Raw genomic sequence first — 16,432 nt, forward strand, 5'->3', positions numbered from 1 at the left:
CTGATCCTGGTCCTGTAGCTCAGCGGGTAAGGAGCTTCGTTTGGCGGTTTGATTCCCACCGGATGCAGTCGTTCGTAGAACTACAGTGACCTCTCACCCTGACAGTGACCTCTCACCCTGACAGTGACCTCTCACCCTATGCTACAAACGGAGAGTTCAAAAGTGCGCTTGCTATTGCCAGCTGCAGTTCATACACTGTGGTCTATCAGTCCATCAGTATATCATGTGGCTTTCTTACAAGATGAAGTCAGAATCAGAATCAGAATCAGAATCAGAAAGGTCTTTATTGCCAAGTACTTTACACATACAAGGAATTTGATTTGGTCGTTTTTGGTGCGACATTAACGGACAGACAATTACTGTAGAATAAAATAAAAAGGTAGAATAAAATAAAATGGAATAATAAACTAAATTAAAATAGAAGCACAGTAGAATAGAATCAAATTATTAAAAAAAAATAGTCCAGGGCTGTACAGTTGTGCACAATGTGGTCAAGTATATACACTAATTAGAATAACAATAACAATACAGTGGGATGGAATATATTTAACAGGGATGTGCAATTGAGCAGTAAAGGTGGCCAGAGTAGAGGTCTACGCATTGAGCAAGATAGATATTGATAATAAATCAATGGCTTTGGAAAAAAAATATATATATTTGGGGTTATGACTGTGTTGTCATCATAGAACGTCGGCAATGGGGACATTGCAAGGTGTCATATAGTAGGTTCTGCTTAATGAAAACCAGCATGTAAGACAATAGATAAGATATTCCTTTATTGATCCCCTTGGGGAAATCCGGGTGACATAGCAGTATGGGGGAGGGAGGATGGAAGGTATGGGCAGGATAATGGTAGAAAGACATAAATATAGGCAATAAAATTAGATCTGAATATAAAAATATGAGAAAAAACAAACAGTGTAAAGGGTCTGTATGCCCTGGCCTATCGGTTATATCATATGTTACAATACATATAGGCAATGCAGAATTAGAATCTGAATATATACTGTTACGACCCTGGCTCAAAGGCCCGCAACCTATATGTAAACCAACACCAAAACCCCGTGCTCAAACTCAAAAAGCTACTCTATCAAGGAATTACTGGTGTAAACTAAAGTACAAGAATAGAAGACCGTGATAGCTATCTGTTTAACCCACACTCATCTAACCACAGACACTGCATGTGTGTTACCAGGGCTGGTTTTAAAGCTGCCAGCAGGTAACCAACAGCAGCAATTAGCTAATTGGCAGCTCTCACCTGCATGCCCCGTGACACAGGAGTGATCAGGCCTGCATGCACAGTGACACAGGAGTGATCAGGCTCCTGGTACATAACATATACTATGAGTAAGAGTAAAAGTAAACAGTATACACAAGGTGCCCTAATTGGCATGATAGGCCCCTATACGTCATATCCTGTAGTCTGACATTTTGACCTCAAATCATTCTTCAGCTCTGCTTGTTTATTATATATTGACTTTACAAGGTAACCACCGCTGGCGCATATATAAAAAAAAAAAAAGGGAAATTGAACAAAAGACAAAAAAAAACGTTCCCCCCAACAACCTAAAACATCAACAGCAAAAACAATACGTCGACACGTCAAACCTTTCCCGCGCCACGATCTCATCGTCGATGACAGTAATCGCTTCAACCTGTCTCCTCCCTCCTGTTTTCATCCGCTGGAGTGGTCTGGCATCGAACCCACGGGGTGGTGGGGGGGTTGGGAGGCTGAAACCCGTTAGGCAGATGATTGATGACACATTTCAGGTCATCCAGACAGATCCGAAATGGCAGACACTCTCTCGACCAGAGCCTAGTAGAGACTACAAGTGCATTTCTAAAGGGTCTAACACCCTTACAGTAGCTTTGACTGATGGGTGGCTGGGTGGAGGGGAGGGGGGCTTTGACAGACAGGTGGCAAGGCAAAAAAATTTATAAAAAATGGGACTGGGAGTTCGATGTGGGCCAATTATCTCAGAAGTAAGTTCCTGTCTAGCTAGCTCTCCTTTCGTCAGCCAGATATCCAGAGAGGGTAGAGGTCGAGAGACACTCTTTGTCATAGTAATTATTGATAAGTGTGTGTGTGTGTGTGTTTGTGTGAGGTTCAGATTTGAAGTGTGTTGCTTGAGAGGGAGATGGCATTAACAGGTCTGTCTGTCTGTCTGTCTGTCTGTCTGTCTGTCTCTCTCACGATACACTAATACACACATCACGCTGAAATGCAGGCTACGGAGTGGAACTGCCAAGTGTGCGGATTACCAATATATCTGGGGTCGTTCCTGGCTGACAACGATGCTTATATGCCACCATTAGGATAAAGCAGCTGGATGAATAACAAGCAAACATGCGTGGTGTGTGTGTGTGCATAGATATTGTGTGTGTGTGACTGTGTGTGAATTATCCATCCCCGGTCCGCATTGGCATTCAGCGCGCACACACACACACACACACACACACACACACACACACACACACACACACACACACACACACACACACACACACACACACACACACACACACACACACACACACACACACACACACACACACACACACACACACACACACACACACACACACACACACACACACACACACACACACACACACACACACACACACACACACACACACACACACACACACACACACACACACACACACACACACACACACACACACACACACACACACACACACACACACACACACACACACACACACACTGCCGTGAGTGCAAATCACAGATCATTGAAAGCAGGCAGGCAGAGAAAAACAAGAGCTAGGAGAGGGGGAAAGGAGAAGAGAGAGGAGGAGAGGGTGGTGGTAGAGAGAAAGAGGGATGTGACTTGATTTACAATGAGATCATTAACCTTGAGAAACGGCCTGGCCTCTGCACCATAAACACACTGTCTCCTCTGTGAGGACACCTCCTTTATGACAATACTGTAGGATGCGTACACTCGTGAGCACACGTGTGCACGCACACACATACACGCAAGGGCGTACACACAAGTTTACAGACAAACACGCTGACATGTGTGCGCAAACTTGTCTCATCCTCGTGGATCAAAGTACCAGCGCCAAGGATCCACTTAATGTTTGCCATGATTCCCTGTGTGTATGTGTGTGTACTGTATGTGTGCGTGTGTGTGTGCGTCCGGGCATGCACAACATACATTCATGGGTCTTATTCTTCTTCATGTCAGGACCCCCAAATTGATACACATTAGGTTGCGGACCCCCATTTGAAAATTATCTGAGTAGAGTCCAGATTCTCTAACTATACTGAGCTGGTGACTGAAGGGTGGCTGGTATAACATCTACGATGCCCACCATCAAGTGCCCTTGAGCAAGGCACTGAGCACTGAACCCCAAAACTGCTCCAGCCGCGCTGCATTGTACTGCACTGTGTGTGTGTGTGTGTGTGTGTGTGTGTGTGTGTGTGTGACTGTGTGTGTGTGTAACTATAGGAGGGATATGATGCCTGTGTGTGTATGTGTAACAAGAAGGGATATGAGGACTGGACTGTGTATGTGTAACGAGAAGGGACATGAGGACTGTGTATGTGTAATAATAAAGAATAAAGTAATCTTCTACTTGCAGGTGCAGGCCCCACTTTTCATATAAAAATTAAAGTATACCCTAACGAGGAAATGTGGGCATAGGATCTTCTTTATCGGGAGTTCCATGCTCAAAGTCGGCTGCAGCCCGAAATGGGAACTGTGCTGGCCCCGCTGTATGTCTGGATCACCGTTGAAAACTGTGTTTGACATTCTTTTTCTTTTCCCTCTTAGGGGAGGGACTTGGACAGCGGCCTGTCTGAAGTGTGGCTTGTTATGTCGTTGTGTACAGTTCAGGTGATAGCTGCTTAGCTGGCGTGCTAGTTGTGGCCTACTGTGTTAGCCAGTCAGCTGTTAGCTGCGGCGCTAGCCCGCTGTGTTACCAGGCTAGTAAACGTTAGCTTGTTGCTATCAGTCGGATAGCTGCTTAGCTGGCGTGCTAGTTGTGGCCTACTGTGTTAGCCAGTCAGCTGTTAGCTGCGGTGTTAGCTCGCTGTGTTACCAGGCTAGTAAACGTTAGCTTGTTGCTATCAGTCGGACGGCTGTTAGCTTAATGCTACACTGTTGAACGTTTTCTATGACTATAACATTTCAAGTTTCAAGTTTCTTTATTAGTTGACATGCAAAAATACAGAATACCTTCACATGGAATGCTTTTTTCTGTTATGCTCCTATGAGGATCGTAGGACGCTTGGATCATACACATACAGCTCATTACAGTAATGTTCCACAATTATTACATTTTAGATAGTAATAATGGTACAGAGCCTTGAGACATATGCGTATTCACCACCGCAAACAGACTGGCAGCCGTCATAGGCAGCGCCCTGTACGGAAGGAGGGGGGAGTGGGTTGGGGTTGTTACAGGGCTGGATGAGACAGTCTTAGGCTCCCCCCCTCCAGCGCGCGTACTAGTCGGCTGCCGTCACCATCGTGGGAGTGGCGCCGGGCGTACACGCGGGAGGGGGGATTGGGTAGGGATTGGGGGTGGGGGAAGCCGCTTGCCACTCTTATCTCCCAGAAGGCCTTCGACTCCAGCAGCTCATGGTTCGACCTTGGTCCAGGAATTTGTTTTGTCTGACTGACTGGCACATTTATCCCAGCCATGTCACTTTAAATTTGATTTGAATAGAGTGAAATATAACTCTATTGATTTGAGTGGAGTGAGTTTTAACAACTCCGTCCAAATGACTGAATGCATTATTAGTCCAAGTGTCCAAGTGTCTTAATCAGTTAATTTGGTAGGTCCTGTGCGCGGTAAACAGATTCAAAATCTTCTGGGGCGACTTTGGCTCAGGGGTAGAGCGGGTCGTCCAATGATCGAAGGGTTGGTGGTTCGAATCCCGCTCAAGCCCATGTCCATCCCATCGCCGTTGTGTCCTTGGGCAAGACACTTAACCTACTTGCCTCGTATGAATGTGTATGCATGTGAATGAATGTTGGTGGTGGTCGGAGGGGCCGTAGGCGATGATTATTCGCCACGCTTCCGTGAGTCTGCCTCAGGGCAGCTCTGGCTGCAATTGTAGCTTACCACCACTGGTATGACTGTGTATGAACGAATAATGGACTCTGTGAAGCGCTCTGGGTGTCATGAAGAGCGCTATATAAATCCAAGTCATTATTATTATTCTTATTGCAGTCCAAAAGCTTCGATAATCCAAAAATGACCACGTCTTCAAGTTGGTAGCCCGATTATGATGTCCCAATAGGCAGAGAGGGTTAGCCTTATTCTGCTTCTTGAAGAAAATATGCAATCCACTGATTAGATCCATTTAGAGTTGATTTGAGTATAGTCCGGCAACCGGCACGAAGCAGAGCATAGCAGCGTCGGGCTCCATGGAGCAGTAGAGGCGGCGGTAGGAACGGCCTTGAGGAGCCTGGGGAGAGGAGAGAAATGCGACTGTCTCTGCCTTAAACACTCCGACTACGACGTCATCTTTGACAGAGGATGTTAGTCGAACCTACACCGGGAGCCCTGCCAGCGAGGACTGCGTCAACATGGAGAAACGTAGCGGCTGGGTGGCGCAGCGACGCTACCCTCGTCGCCGGCACAGGAGATGCTGTGTTCAACTTTGGTGTCCCGTTAGCCAGATTGCAGTTCTCTTGGCCTGCACTCAGGGTAGGAAGGTCCCGACCGGACTTTAAACACTTCTTCTTTCCTTCCCTTCTAAATGTTTTGTAATAACGATGTTTTCCAAAATGTGTGTTGCTGCAATACATTGAGGATACGACGCGTGTTGTGTGTGAATTGTCTTGTCACTGGTATAGCTTCTCTCTCCATAGAAATCGGGTTGTTATTTACATGTGTAAAAATGATCTGGTTAGTTGTGATGAGAACATGTGTGTTCATGTAACGTGAACTCACAACTAAGGGGGTTAATTAACCTATAAAGCTATGCTTAGTGACATGTGATTGAGGAATGAATTCTTTTCTCAGCCTGTAATGACAATGAACAGTGTGTTCACATATTAACAGGGTTACCTGTTCAACTTGGTCGTATCAAGGGTAAGGAAGGAGGGGTGGTCCCCCCGGTTTCCCTGGGGCTTCCCCACCCTCCTCTCAGACATGTTTACAATATATTGTGTCACTGTGTTTGTGGGGATACGATGTAACCCTCAGCTTAATTGCTGGGGTTGTGCTTTCCGCTTGAGAAACTATATTTTCCTAAAGAAAAGATTGTTTGGTCACTTATCATGTGTGCTTAGCAAGGCCTGTGGCCAATACATAATCGAGGATTCTGTATTCTCTCGTTATGAAAAACGGCGTTCCTCTGTAGCAAGAGTGTACTTTTGCCATTTTTTGTTGTGATGAAGGGTTGTGTGTGTCTTGTGATCTACAACTGGGTTAGGTTTGGCCACAGAAGCACATGTGTAAGTCTGGTACCGGGGCTCTTAAAGGGGGACCTCTCTATTCTGTGTTTTTTCCTTAGTAAAAATCAGATAGCAGGTTAGCACATGAGCTATGTGAAGCTGTTAGATACTTCATGTAGCAGACTATGACTGTGTCATGCTCTATTTGTCATTACATCGTATCATGGGTGTGGGGTCGTAAAGGGGTGAACTGGTAATCCTTTCCTCCCCTTTTCTGATTGGTCAGGGGTTAAAACCTCCTGTCCTTCAAGGTTCCTGTCACGTTGCTGTTCGGCACGTTACAGGGTAAGAGGGGGGGGGGGAGTTTCCTGGTCCCACGCCCTGGAAGATTGGGCGTGTGCACCGCAGAAATTCCCCCGCCATAGAGTACGTCACTGAGCGTGTCTCTGTTGGTAAGACTTCCGTGAGTTGTTCAGGTCCATGTTATGGATCTGTTTCAGGGAGTTGTCAGAGCTCCTCCTCACGAAGCTCCTCCTCGGGCCTTCTGTGAGTTCGGACTCTCCTTCCCTGTGAGGGAGCCTCCTCAGAGTTCAGAGCCTCCTCCTCAGATTGTCAAGGTGAGTAGAACTTCAAAAAGGAGTTCTGCTCTATTGTGTGTGTATTCGATTCAATTCGATTATTGAGTGTGTATTGGTTCAGTGCCTCCTCCTCGGAGAGCCCTAACCCAAATATTACATAGCTCAATGTTGCAATATATTCTTTTCAATCTATACAGCTCGCGTGGGAAGTCTCTCTGGGGATTTCCGTCTCCTCCCTATGGCGATGGTGGTGGGATGTAAAAATGTAAACTATTTTTACCCTCAGCTGCGTCACGTGGGATTCATGTCAGTCTGTGTTTCTTTCTTTTTTAAATAAAAAGAGGAAGGAACATGAAGCACGACGGCTCTGTGTCGTTCTCCCAGGCGACTTGGAGGAACAATGTTTGGTGTCTTGCTAGACTATCCATTGATGTGTTTGGGTCTCGACGCATACATAGTGCTGGCTCGGTGTGTTTCTGTTAAAGAATCACGCAGGGGCTAAGTGCGCCTTGGTTGCTTGTTATTAAAACAGCGTTTTTATAGGGCAACTGGGATGGAGTTTTGTCTCTTCCGAGCGCCAGTTTACTAGGTTGTCTCGATGAATTCTCGTTCATATCTGGGGGATGTTAACGGAATAGATCAGAACATAGGTCAAGGTCTCACGCCCTTGGGGTGGGCCACTGAGCACGGTCCAAATGGGACCGTCTGGGTGGCGCCCTCTTTTCATGTTTTAGATCGACACGCATACCTACCCCCTCTTCTGGAGTGGGCATGTCGGCGTGGTTAGGACACAGGACTGGTCTGGTCGCGCTGGTCCAGGTCAGTTGAACCCGTTGTCCGCCAGGGATGCAGATCTGCTGTTCTGGTACCCTGAGGGACTTGTGCTTTTTTCGGGGGGGGAAATGCCGGGGCGGCCCGGGTGTCACAGGGTTAGGCGTTATGGAGATCCTTTGTTGGGTACACGTTGTACATGGCACTATCCTAAGGGACTGGTTCTCATTTCTTTCGCTCCTCTCTCACGCATGGCGAAGAGGGGGCTGTTGGGGTGGTCTTCTGGACCTCCTCTGGTAACCCTGTGTGCTTCCCGAGCCGCCGGTCCCGGTCCGAAGTAAAGTTTCGTTGATACCGTAGGCCTGGGATAACCCTTTTTTCTTGAGGGGTTATAGGAACAACCACCGTCTGTACAGAGAGGGTAGTTGATTCCCTGGTATGTTGGAGCAGTGTCAAATCCCGGGTTGCCCAGTTGAGTGTGCCCCCGCACGTTCATGACGTCTGCCAATCATGTCAGCCTTCTCTGCCTCTGGGTGGGTTTTTTTTGATGGAGGCCTTGTCATGGTGATCAACAACGCCAGCATACGCCCCTTCCGCCGGGGGGGGCTGTTTTCAGCTGACTCCTTTGGCGCCTGTCTCGTCCGCAGTGCTCCAGGCTCAGGTTACAGCCTGCTGCCTGGTTTCCCCGGTGCGCTGCCTGCTTCCGTTGGTTGACTTTTTTGAGTGCTTACGGCCATGCTGACTGCCTGTTCTGCAGGGTCAGTGTGCCAGGCGGTGTGCTATTGGGGGGAAAGGGCCCGCTCTTGGAGGGGCCTTATCCGAATACGCTGGCGATGTGGGGGGCGGTGTCACTGAGTGACCGCCTGGTGGGGTCTTGATGCCTGGCGTCATTGACCTCTCCGGGCCCCCTTCGGTGGGTCTGGGTCTTCCTTCGCGCTCCGCTGCTACAGCCTTGCCACGGGGTTGGGTTTGCTCTTGACCCCGTGATTTTGGGGGCAGTAACAAGGTTTGTTCCTTCCGTTCGTTCCCTGGTGGCATGCGGGTTGTGCGTGTGTGTAGTCGTGGGGTCAAGCCACGGTCTGCTCACCCTGTGCGTTGGGTTGCTTGAGTTCCTCTTCGCACGGTCGGATCCGTCTCCCTCCCGTAAGCCTCCAATAGGGGGGGTATCCTCCATTAGGGAGGGTCGGGGGGGCTCGTTCCTCCCCGGTCTGATGGTTGTGGGGGGCCTCAGCGGGGTACATTTGTCGGGCTATGGCTCTCGCTCAGCCTCCCTTGTGCAAGTATGATGCTGAGCGAGATCCATAACGAAATAGAACGTAAGGTTATGTATATAACCAAGTTCTATGAGTTATGGTGACGCTCAGCATCAGACGCCGCTGCGGCCCTTGATCTCGCCTTGTGGTGAAAGTTTGGGAAGGAGGCGAGTAGGTGACCACACACCTGCTTATGAAGGTAAGCGGATGGGGGTGTGGCCAGACGAATGTTGGGATGTAAAGGTACATGGTGGACATTTTTATTCAGTGCTCGTGCACGAAGTGAAGTACAGTGCAAGTATGATCCTGAGCGTCACCATAACTCATAGAACTTGGTTATATACATAACCTTACGTTCTCGCTCATATAATTCCTCCGTTATTCAATGAACTCAATGGTGTCTGACAGATCTATGGTAATTTTTAAATAGACTGTAATAAAGGAGTAAAATAGAATAGACAAGAGTAAAATATTGCAATCGTGCAGTGCAATAAAATAGTAACTATCTACAGTACAGCAATCACAACAATCAGTCTGGATTAGGGATGCTCGATGCTCTTTTTTACCGATACCGATATACCGATATTGTCCAACTCTTAATTTCCGATACCGATATATGCAGGGTTGCCCCCCCCCCAAAAAACGGAATAATTTCAGGTAATTAACATTACATATCTCTTGTTGTGGAATTAACACATTATGCATACTTTTGACAATAAATAAAAACTGAATTTGTTCTTACTTGCTTGCCTGGGTAAATAAAGGTTATAGAAATGTAAAAAAAAAAAAAAAAAAAAAATGTAAAGGGGAACCATCTTATAAATGGCCTTTTTGAGTGTTTAGCATTGTTTCCTAGCTATGTGAACTTATATTAATATGATCTATGTCTCAAAATTCTCATATTGGCGCATTCTTCCAATCCTCCTCTCACAATATTCACCCTCACTGAACTGAGTCATTTGAAAGTGTGATGATTTGTGATGTCAGAAAGACACCGCTGCATGTTAATGTTGAGATACAAGATGAGCTGCACACAGTGGCTGGACCTGGAGCCCAGGCTCAAAACGGCTCGAGATCTTGAGGTAGAAAAATGCTGTTTTTGAGGACTTGATTAGAAATACAAAACAATGAATACAAAAAATATATATATTACAGAGGTGTTCCATAGACTCACAGGAATTGTGTAAAAGTGCCCAAATAGTGAAAGAAATAGTAAAATAGTTCCCCTTTAAAACCGATAGATATTTTCCGATATCACATTTTAATGCAGATATCGGCCGATAATATCGGTAGGCCGATAATATCAGACATCCCTAGTCTGGATGCAATGAGTCAAAGCAGCAGAATGTATTAAAAGGCTATGGTGAAGAGGTACGTTTTTAGCTCTTTTTTTTTTTTTAGAGATCTAGCCTCCCTAAGGTGTCCCATAACTTTAGTGCATAATTTGAGATGGCTGCGTCCCCGATTTTCTTTTGGCTGTGGTTGGGAACATAAACCAGTAGTAGATGATCGTAATGTTCTAGGGGGCACATAGTTGACAAGAGAATTGGCAATGTAGCTTGGTCCTGTTCCATTTAGTGCTTTGTATATAAGGAGGATGACCTTGAAATCGATTTTAAATGTTACCAGAAGCCAATGCAGAGTAGCTAACACTTGGCCGATGTGGTCTCTCCTCTTTTTTCTAGTTAATAGCCTATAGCTGCAGAGTTTTGAAAGAGTTGGAGTCGTTCTGTGTATTTTTTCGGGAGGCCGGTAAGGAGTGCATTACAGTAGTCCAGTCGGCTTGAGATAAAGGCATGGATCTGGTTTTCAGCGTCCTTTTGATTTATAAATGGCCGTACTTTAGCTATGTTTCTAAGGTGGAAGAATTATGTTTTTGTCAACTTGTTGATTGTGATTTAAAGCTTAGGTCTGAGTCTATCATAACACCAAGACTTAACTCACTCAAATACAGTTAGCAGCTGGATAGACTACAGATGGCAATTAGCTTCTGCTAAATCTGGTGCAAACATATTTCCATGTACCTTTTTTTTTAAGTAGATTCGGGGCTTTTCAGAAAACATTCGGGGCTCAAGCCCAAGTAGCCCCGCCCCTAGCCCCGCCCCTGTTGAGAACCACGGCCATGTGGGGTCAATGGGCAGAATGTCATCCCAATCACACCATGATCACACTGGATAATAATAATAAATGCATCCGACATCAGGATTTTCAATCACACACAATCTTTATTTATTTCATCATGGTCTTAAATACAGTCTATAATAAATCTTTAGTATTTAAATCATACAAAAGTAGACAGTATCATTTACAGAGAGGCCAGAGTGTAAAGCCCCCCCCCCCCCACCATCTGCCAAAACTGGGTAATAAATAGTCTTCTGTGATCACACTCAAATGGAAAACAGGTAGAAAGAAGTGGCAGAAAAGGCTCATGGGATACAGTTTAAAAATATACGTTTTTTTTCTTTTTAAAGTGCAGCCGTTACAACAGGGATGTCGCAACGCCTTTAAATAGAATCTCCCATTTATTTGTAGTAACAGTAAAATAGACAATTATTTTCCCATACATTTTTGGCAATATTCTACTTTTCTTATTAAGATGTGTTAAAAAAAACGGAAGAAAAGTTTCATTTGCAATGTATCTGGTTTTTCCTCCTCATGTCAAATAAATATGTGTATATATTATGTGTATAATATATATATATATATATATATATATATATATATATGTTATCAAAAATGTCAGTTACAAATTGTCTTACAAATGCAGGAAGACATTTTCCCATTAGTCAGTTGACCCATATCAAGCCCCTCATTCGTCAGTTGACCCATCTCAAGCACCGCCCCTCGTTCATCGATCCTCCGGTCGTTTTGTTTGTACGAGGGAACAGGCAGTTTCGGATTGGAGGATCGAGGAGAGAGGGGGCGGGGGCTTGGACCCCTGGTGGTCGAGGAGGTTTCAGTATCGCCAGGTCAGCAGAATGAAAAGGACCACTTTCTAAGACACTCGTGAGGTGTGTTCAGTGTAAAACTACACTGTAAGCATTTAGTAGCGACTCGTCGGTTCATTTGTCTCCATCTTGTCTTCTTCAGTTTGGCTGCATTCACACTGCAAAGCCGTAGTGCTTTGTATTACTTAGTTAGATCCGATAATTTTTTTTGGCTGTCCACATTATTATTTTTGTGGCCAATATCAGATTCCAGTGTGAACTGGTCACGCTCCTGAACTTGACTAACTTGACACGCATGTAGTTTTGCTTGTACAGAAGTATCACCCCAAGTAATATGGTAAACACCTCACTGTCCCTCCACTAACGAGCTCCATCACAGTCTTCCATGTCTGTATTCACTGACAAAACCATGTCTGTATTCACCACCGGCAGCACAGAATTGTGATGAATGTCAATCTAGAATGACGTAAAAGTTGTATGAATTCCGACATGACTGTTCAGACTGAGGTCGCGTTGCAAAATAAATCTGACCTGTATCCGATTTAGGATCACATATGAGAGTGACCAAAAATCATAATTGAAAAGATCAGATTCCGTGTGATTTGTGCTGTTCACACCGTCATGAATAAAGTCAGTCACATATGAGCAAAACGAATAATCAGATTTGGGCCACGTTGGCCTGGAATCTGAACGTAGTAAGTGGAAAATGCCTTCAAACCTTTTAAGTTTGGAAAAAGCAACACGTGCACACGTTCTGGGTGTCCACACGCACGTACGTCTTCGATATAGTACCAAAATAAACACGCGAGAACAGAAGGTCCTCGACTGCAACCGTCAGATGCTGTGCATTCAATTAGCCTGTTTAATAAAAAAACAAACAAAAACAAAGGCTACACCGTTCACTGACCTGCATCAGCGGACAATATCATAGTCACCATGAAATGCAAAATGACCTCTACATCAAGAATGAACTCATATATATATATATAACACCCCTAAGGTTCCTAAAAGACTGATCACACGATGCATGTTTTTACCCTGTGGAATGTCACGCACCCAGTTTTTCTGCGCTCTACAAAATAGAACGCTGTTCTACTCTTGTGCAGGGCACGCTGGGCACACGGGGGGAAAGGTGTGAGCGACGCAGGACCTTCTAGCCCGCGTCTCTCCCTGACCCCCGTCGGGTGCTTCCCTCGGCGATACGCCTCGCTGCTTTTTGCACGCTACTACGATGCATCGTGTGAACGCAGGCTATCGCTACAGTCAAACCTCTACCACCAAGCCTTTACAGGCAGTAGTGCATGCTCACTATTGCTACACTCAAACCGCTACCATCAAACCTCTACAGACAGTGCATGCTCACTATAACCTCTACAGGTAGTGGTGAATGCTCACTATTGCTACACTAAAACCTCTACCATCAAACCTCTACAGACAGTAGTGCATGCTCACTATAGTCAAACCTCTACAGGTAGTAGTGCATACTCACTATTGCTACACTCAAACCTCTACCATCAAACCTCTACAGACAGTGCATCCTCACTATAGTCAAACCTCTACAGGTAGTAGTGCATGCTCACTATTGCTACACTCAAACCTCTACCATCAAACCTCTACAGACAGTAGTGCATGCTCACTATAGTCAAACCTCTACAGGTAGTAGTGCATGCTCACTATTGCTACACTCAAACCTCTACCATCAAACCTCTACAGACAGTAGTGCATGCTCACTATAGTCAAACCTCTACAGGCAGTAGTGCATGCTCACTATTGCTACACTCAAACCTCTACCATCAAACCTCTACAGACAGTAGTGCATGCTCACTATAGTCAAACCTCTACAGGCAGTAGTGCATACTCACTATCGCTATAGTCAAACCTCTACCATGAAGCCTTTACAGGCAGTAGTGCATGCTCGCGTTCAGCTGACAACGTATCTCATTTTAAAAGAAAACTTTCCTGTGCTCGAGAATCTGTCTGCTACTTCCTCAACAAATAGCCACAGTTCCTCCCAACATCTGGCGTATGAACGATAGGAAGTTCCTCCCAACATCTGGCGTATAAACGATAGGAAGTTCCTCCCAACATCAGGCGTATGAACGATAGGAAGTTCCTCCCAACATCAGGCTTGTGAACGACAGGAAGTTCCTCCCAACATCAGGCGTATGAACGACAGGAAGTTCCTCCCAACATCAGGCGTATGAACGACAGGAAGTTCCTCCCAACATCAGGCGTATGAACGATAGAAAGCCCGTCTTAGCACATCTCTGTGCTGGAACAATAACACGCATCTTGAGACGATACTGGATATCTAGGAGGCAGCAATAACACACGTCTTGAGATGATACTTTATATCTAGGAGGCAGCAATAACACACGTCTTGAGATGATACTGTATATCTAGGAAGCAGCAACTGTCCGTGAATCCAGCAGCGTTGTCATGAGAGTGTCTACACTCTACTGTATCTAACAGAAGCACACGTTCCACACGGGGAGGACATCACAGAGGATGTCCTTAAGACCTGAAGTATCCACTTCTCTTCTCTCTCTCTCTCTCGCTCTCTCTCCAGGTCACAGGTCACTTCCATCGTAGACCACCGGCTTCTCCACGCTCAGACGATACAGCACCTTTTTTGAGATGAACCTGATGCCAATGGAGAGAAGAAGAAGACATCTGAATTAAATGTACTGCATATCCATAAATGGACTGTTTTTTCTCATACTTTTATATTCACATAAAATTGTATTGCCTATATTTATATCTTACCTGTACCTTCCCTCCCCCATGCTGCTATGACACTTGAATTTCCCCAAAGGGATCAATAAAAGAATATCTTATCTCATCGCATAATTTATATAGTGCTTTTATCCAAAGCACAACTCATGCCTCACATTCACCCATTCACTCACACGTTCACACACCAACGGCAGAGGCGACCAAGCAAGGTGCCGACCTGCTCATCGGGAGCAGTTAGTAGGGGTCAAGTGTCTTGCTCAAGGACACTTCCGACACGCTGCCCGGGGGCCTATTGCTTAATAACAGCGGAGCAGTGCTGCCGTTGCTTCCGCGTTTTCCCTGATTGGCTGCGATACGCCCCGCGGCAGGCGCGGCAACCGCAGAGCGGAGCGGCAGAGCTTGCGGAATTATGTAACCGCCCTAATCCGCCATGATTTTCATTCGGCGCTCAGCTCACCTGGCAGAGCAGCGGTCCTGCGGTCCGTTGTTGACGAGTTCGAATCCCATGAAATTTTTTTTTTAACGTGATTTTTTTTTTTAACATGTATTCTTTCGCCGGTTAAGGTTAGGCATGGTTAAGGTTAAGGTTAGGCATTGTTTCGGAGTTGGTTAAGGTTAGAACGGTTAAGTTTAGGCGCTGTTAAGGAGCTGGTTAAGGTTAGAGTTTGTCTTAGAGACAGCCTATTTCCGCACTGCCGCTCTCCCGCGTTGCCGCGGTCACATGGTCAAATTGTCACATTCTTGCACTGCTCCGCTGTTAAAAAGCAACACGCTGCCCGGGGGGAGCCGGATTCAAACTGGGAACCTTCCGATTACCAGACGATCGCTCTATATCTGAGCCACTGTCGCCCCCCCGCCAATTAAAGTAGTCCTTTCCAAGATATTATGTTAAACCAATCCAATTTGATACATCTATTGTTTTTTCTATTGTCCCTTTCTGCCTAGCTTGGGAGATATGTAGTGAGGTGCAAAAATGACCTTGTGGCTGATTTTCTTTTCCGAATCCAAGAATGAATACGATATCAGTGAGCAGTTAGATCAGTTACAGGGTTCCTGCATTTGTTTTCCAGTTAGATTCCAAAACTCTTCCATGACTTTTCCATAACTTAATGCCAAATGTCCACGACTATGTGGTTGTACTATACCTGCATATAATCCTTTTATATACCTACTTATACACCTGCATATAAACCATATAACTCTGTGCTGTATATACCGAATATATATTTATTCTTACCGTATATATATATATACATCCACATCAGTTTAATCACCTGTACATTGTATATCACTATTGCACTTTACTGCTACATTTGCACTCTGGTTGGACGCCAAACTTCTTTTCGTGGTACTGTACTTGTGCTGTATGATGACAATACATTTGAATCTAATAATCTAATCTAAAGAAGAAACAATCTCTACTTTAGCCAACATGACATGGTAAACGTGTTGAGCTTTACTGACACAGTCTCTGTTTTCACCTCCTAAAACTTAAACATTCCCATGAACTCATAACCGTAATAAAAAATGTCCATTCTTTTTCAGGGTATCTGCAGGTTTCAACAAGTTAAGACCTTTTTAATACCACTTAGATCAAATTTCACGACCATATTAGCAAAAAAACCACAACACATACTGTGTTATGCCGATGATACTCAACTCTTCCTCTCCTTCCCTCCCTCAGATATCCACGTCTCTGAGCGGATCTCGGCCTGTCTGTCCGTCATCTCCGCCTGGATGATGACCAACCACCTCAAACTGAACCT

At 45.4% G+C, this 16,432-nt stretch overlaps 1 protein-coding gene across 1 annotated transcript in view; it reads right to left on the reverse strand.

Moving 5' to 3' along the window:
• Positions 1–11,344: 11,344 nt before the first annotated feature.
• Positions 11,345–16,432, reverse strand: part of fyco1b (FYVE and coiled-coil domain autophagy adaptor 1b) — a gene marked incomplete at its 5' end in the record, with an annotated part of 81,113 nt that continues 76,025 nt past the window's right edge. Inside the window, one exon of the mRNA XM_084327962.1 lies at positions 11,345–14,573. Coding sequence (XP_084184088.1) covers positions 14,501–14,573 — 73 coding nt within the window. The 3' untranslated portion in view covers positions 11,345–14,500. The remainder of the gene's footprint in view (positions 14,574–16,432) is intronic.

This window comes from Notolepis coatsorum (assembly GCF_963971535.1).
Source record: "Notolepis coatsorum genome assembly, chromosome: 13".
Lineage (NCBI taxonomy): Eukaryota > Metazoa > Chordata > Actinopteri > Aulopiformes > Paralepididae > Notolepis > Notolepis coatsorum.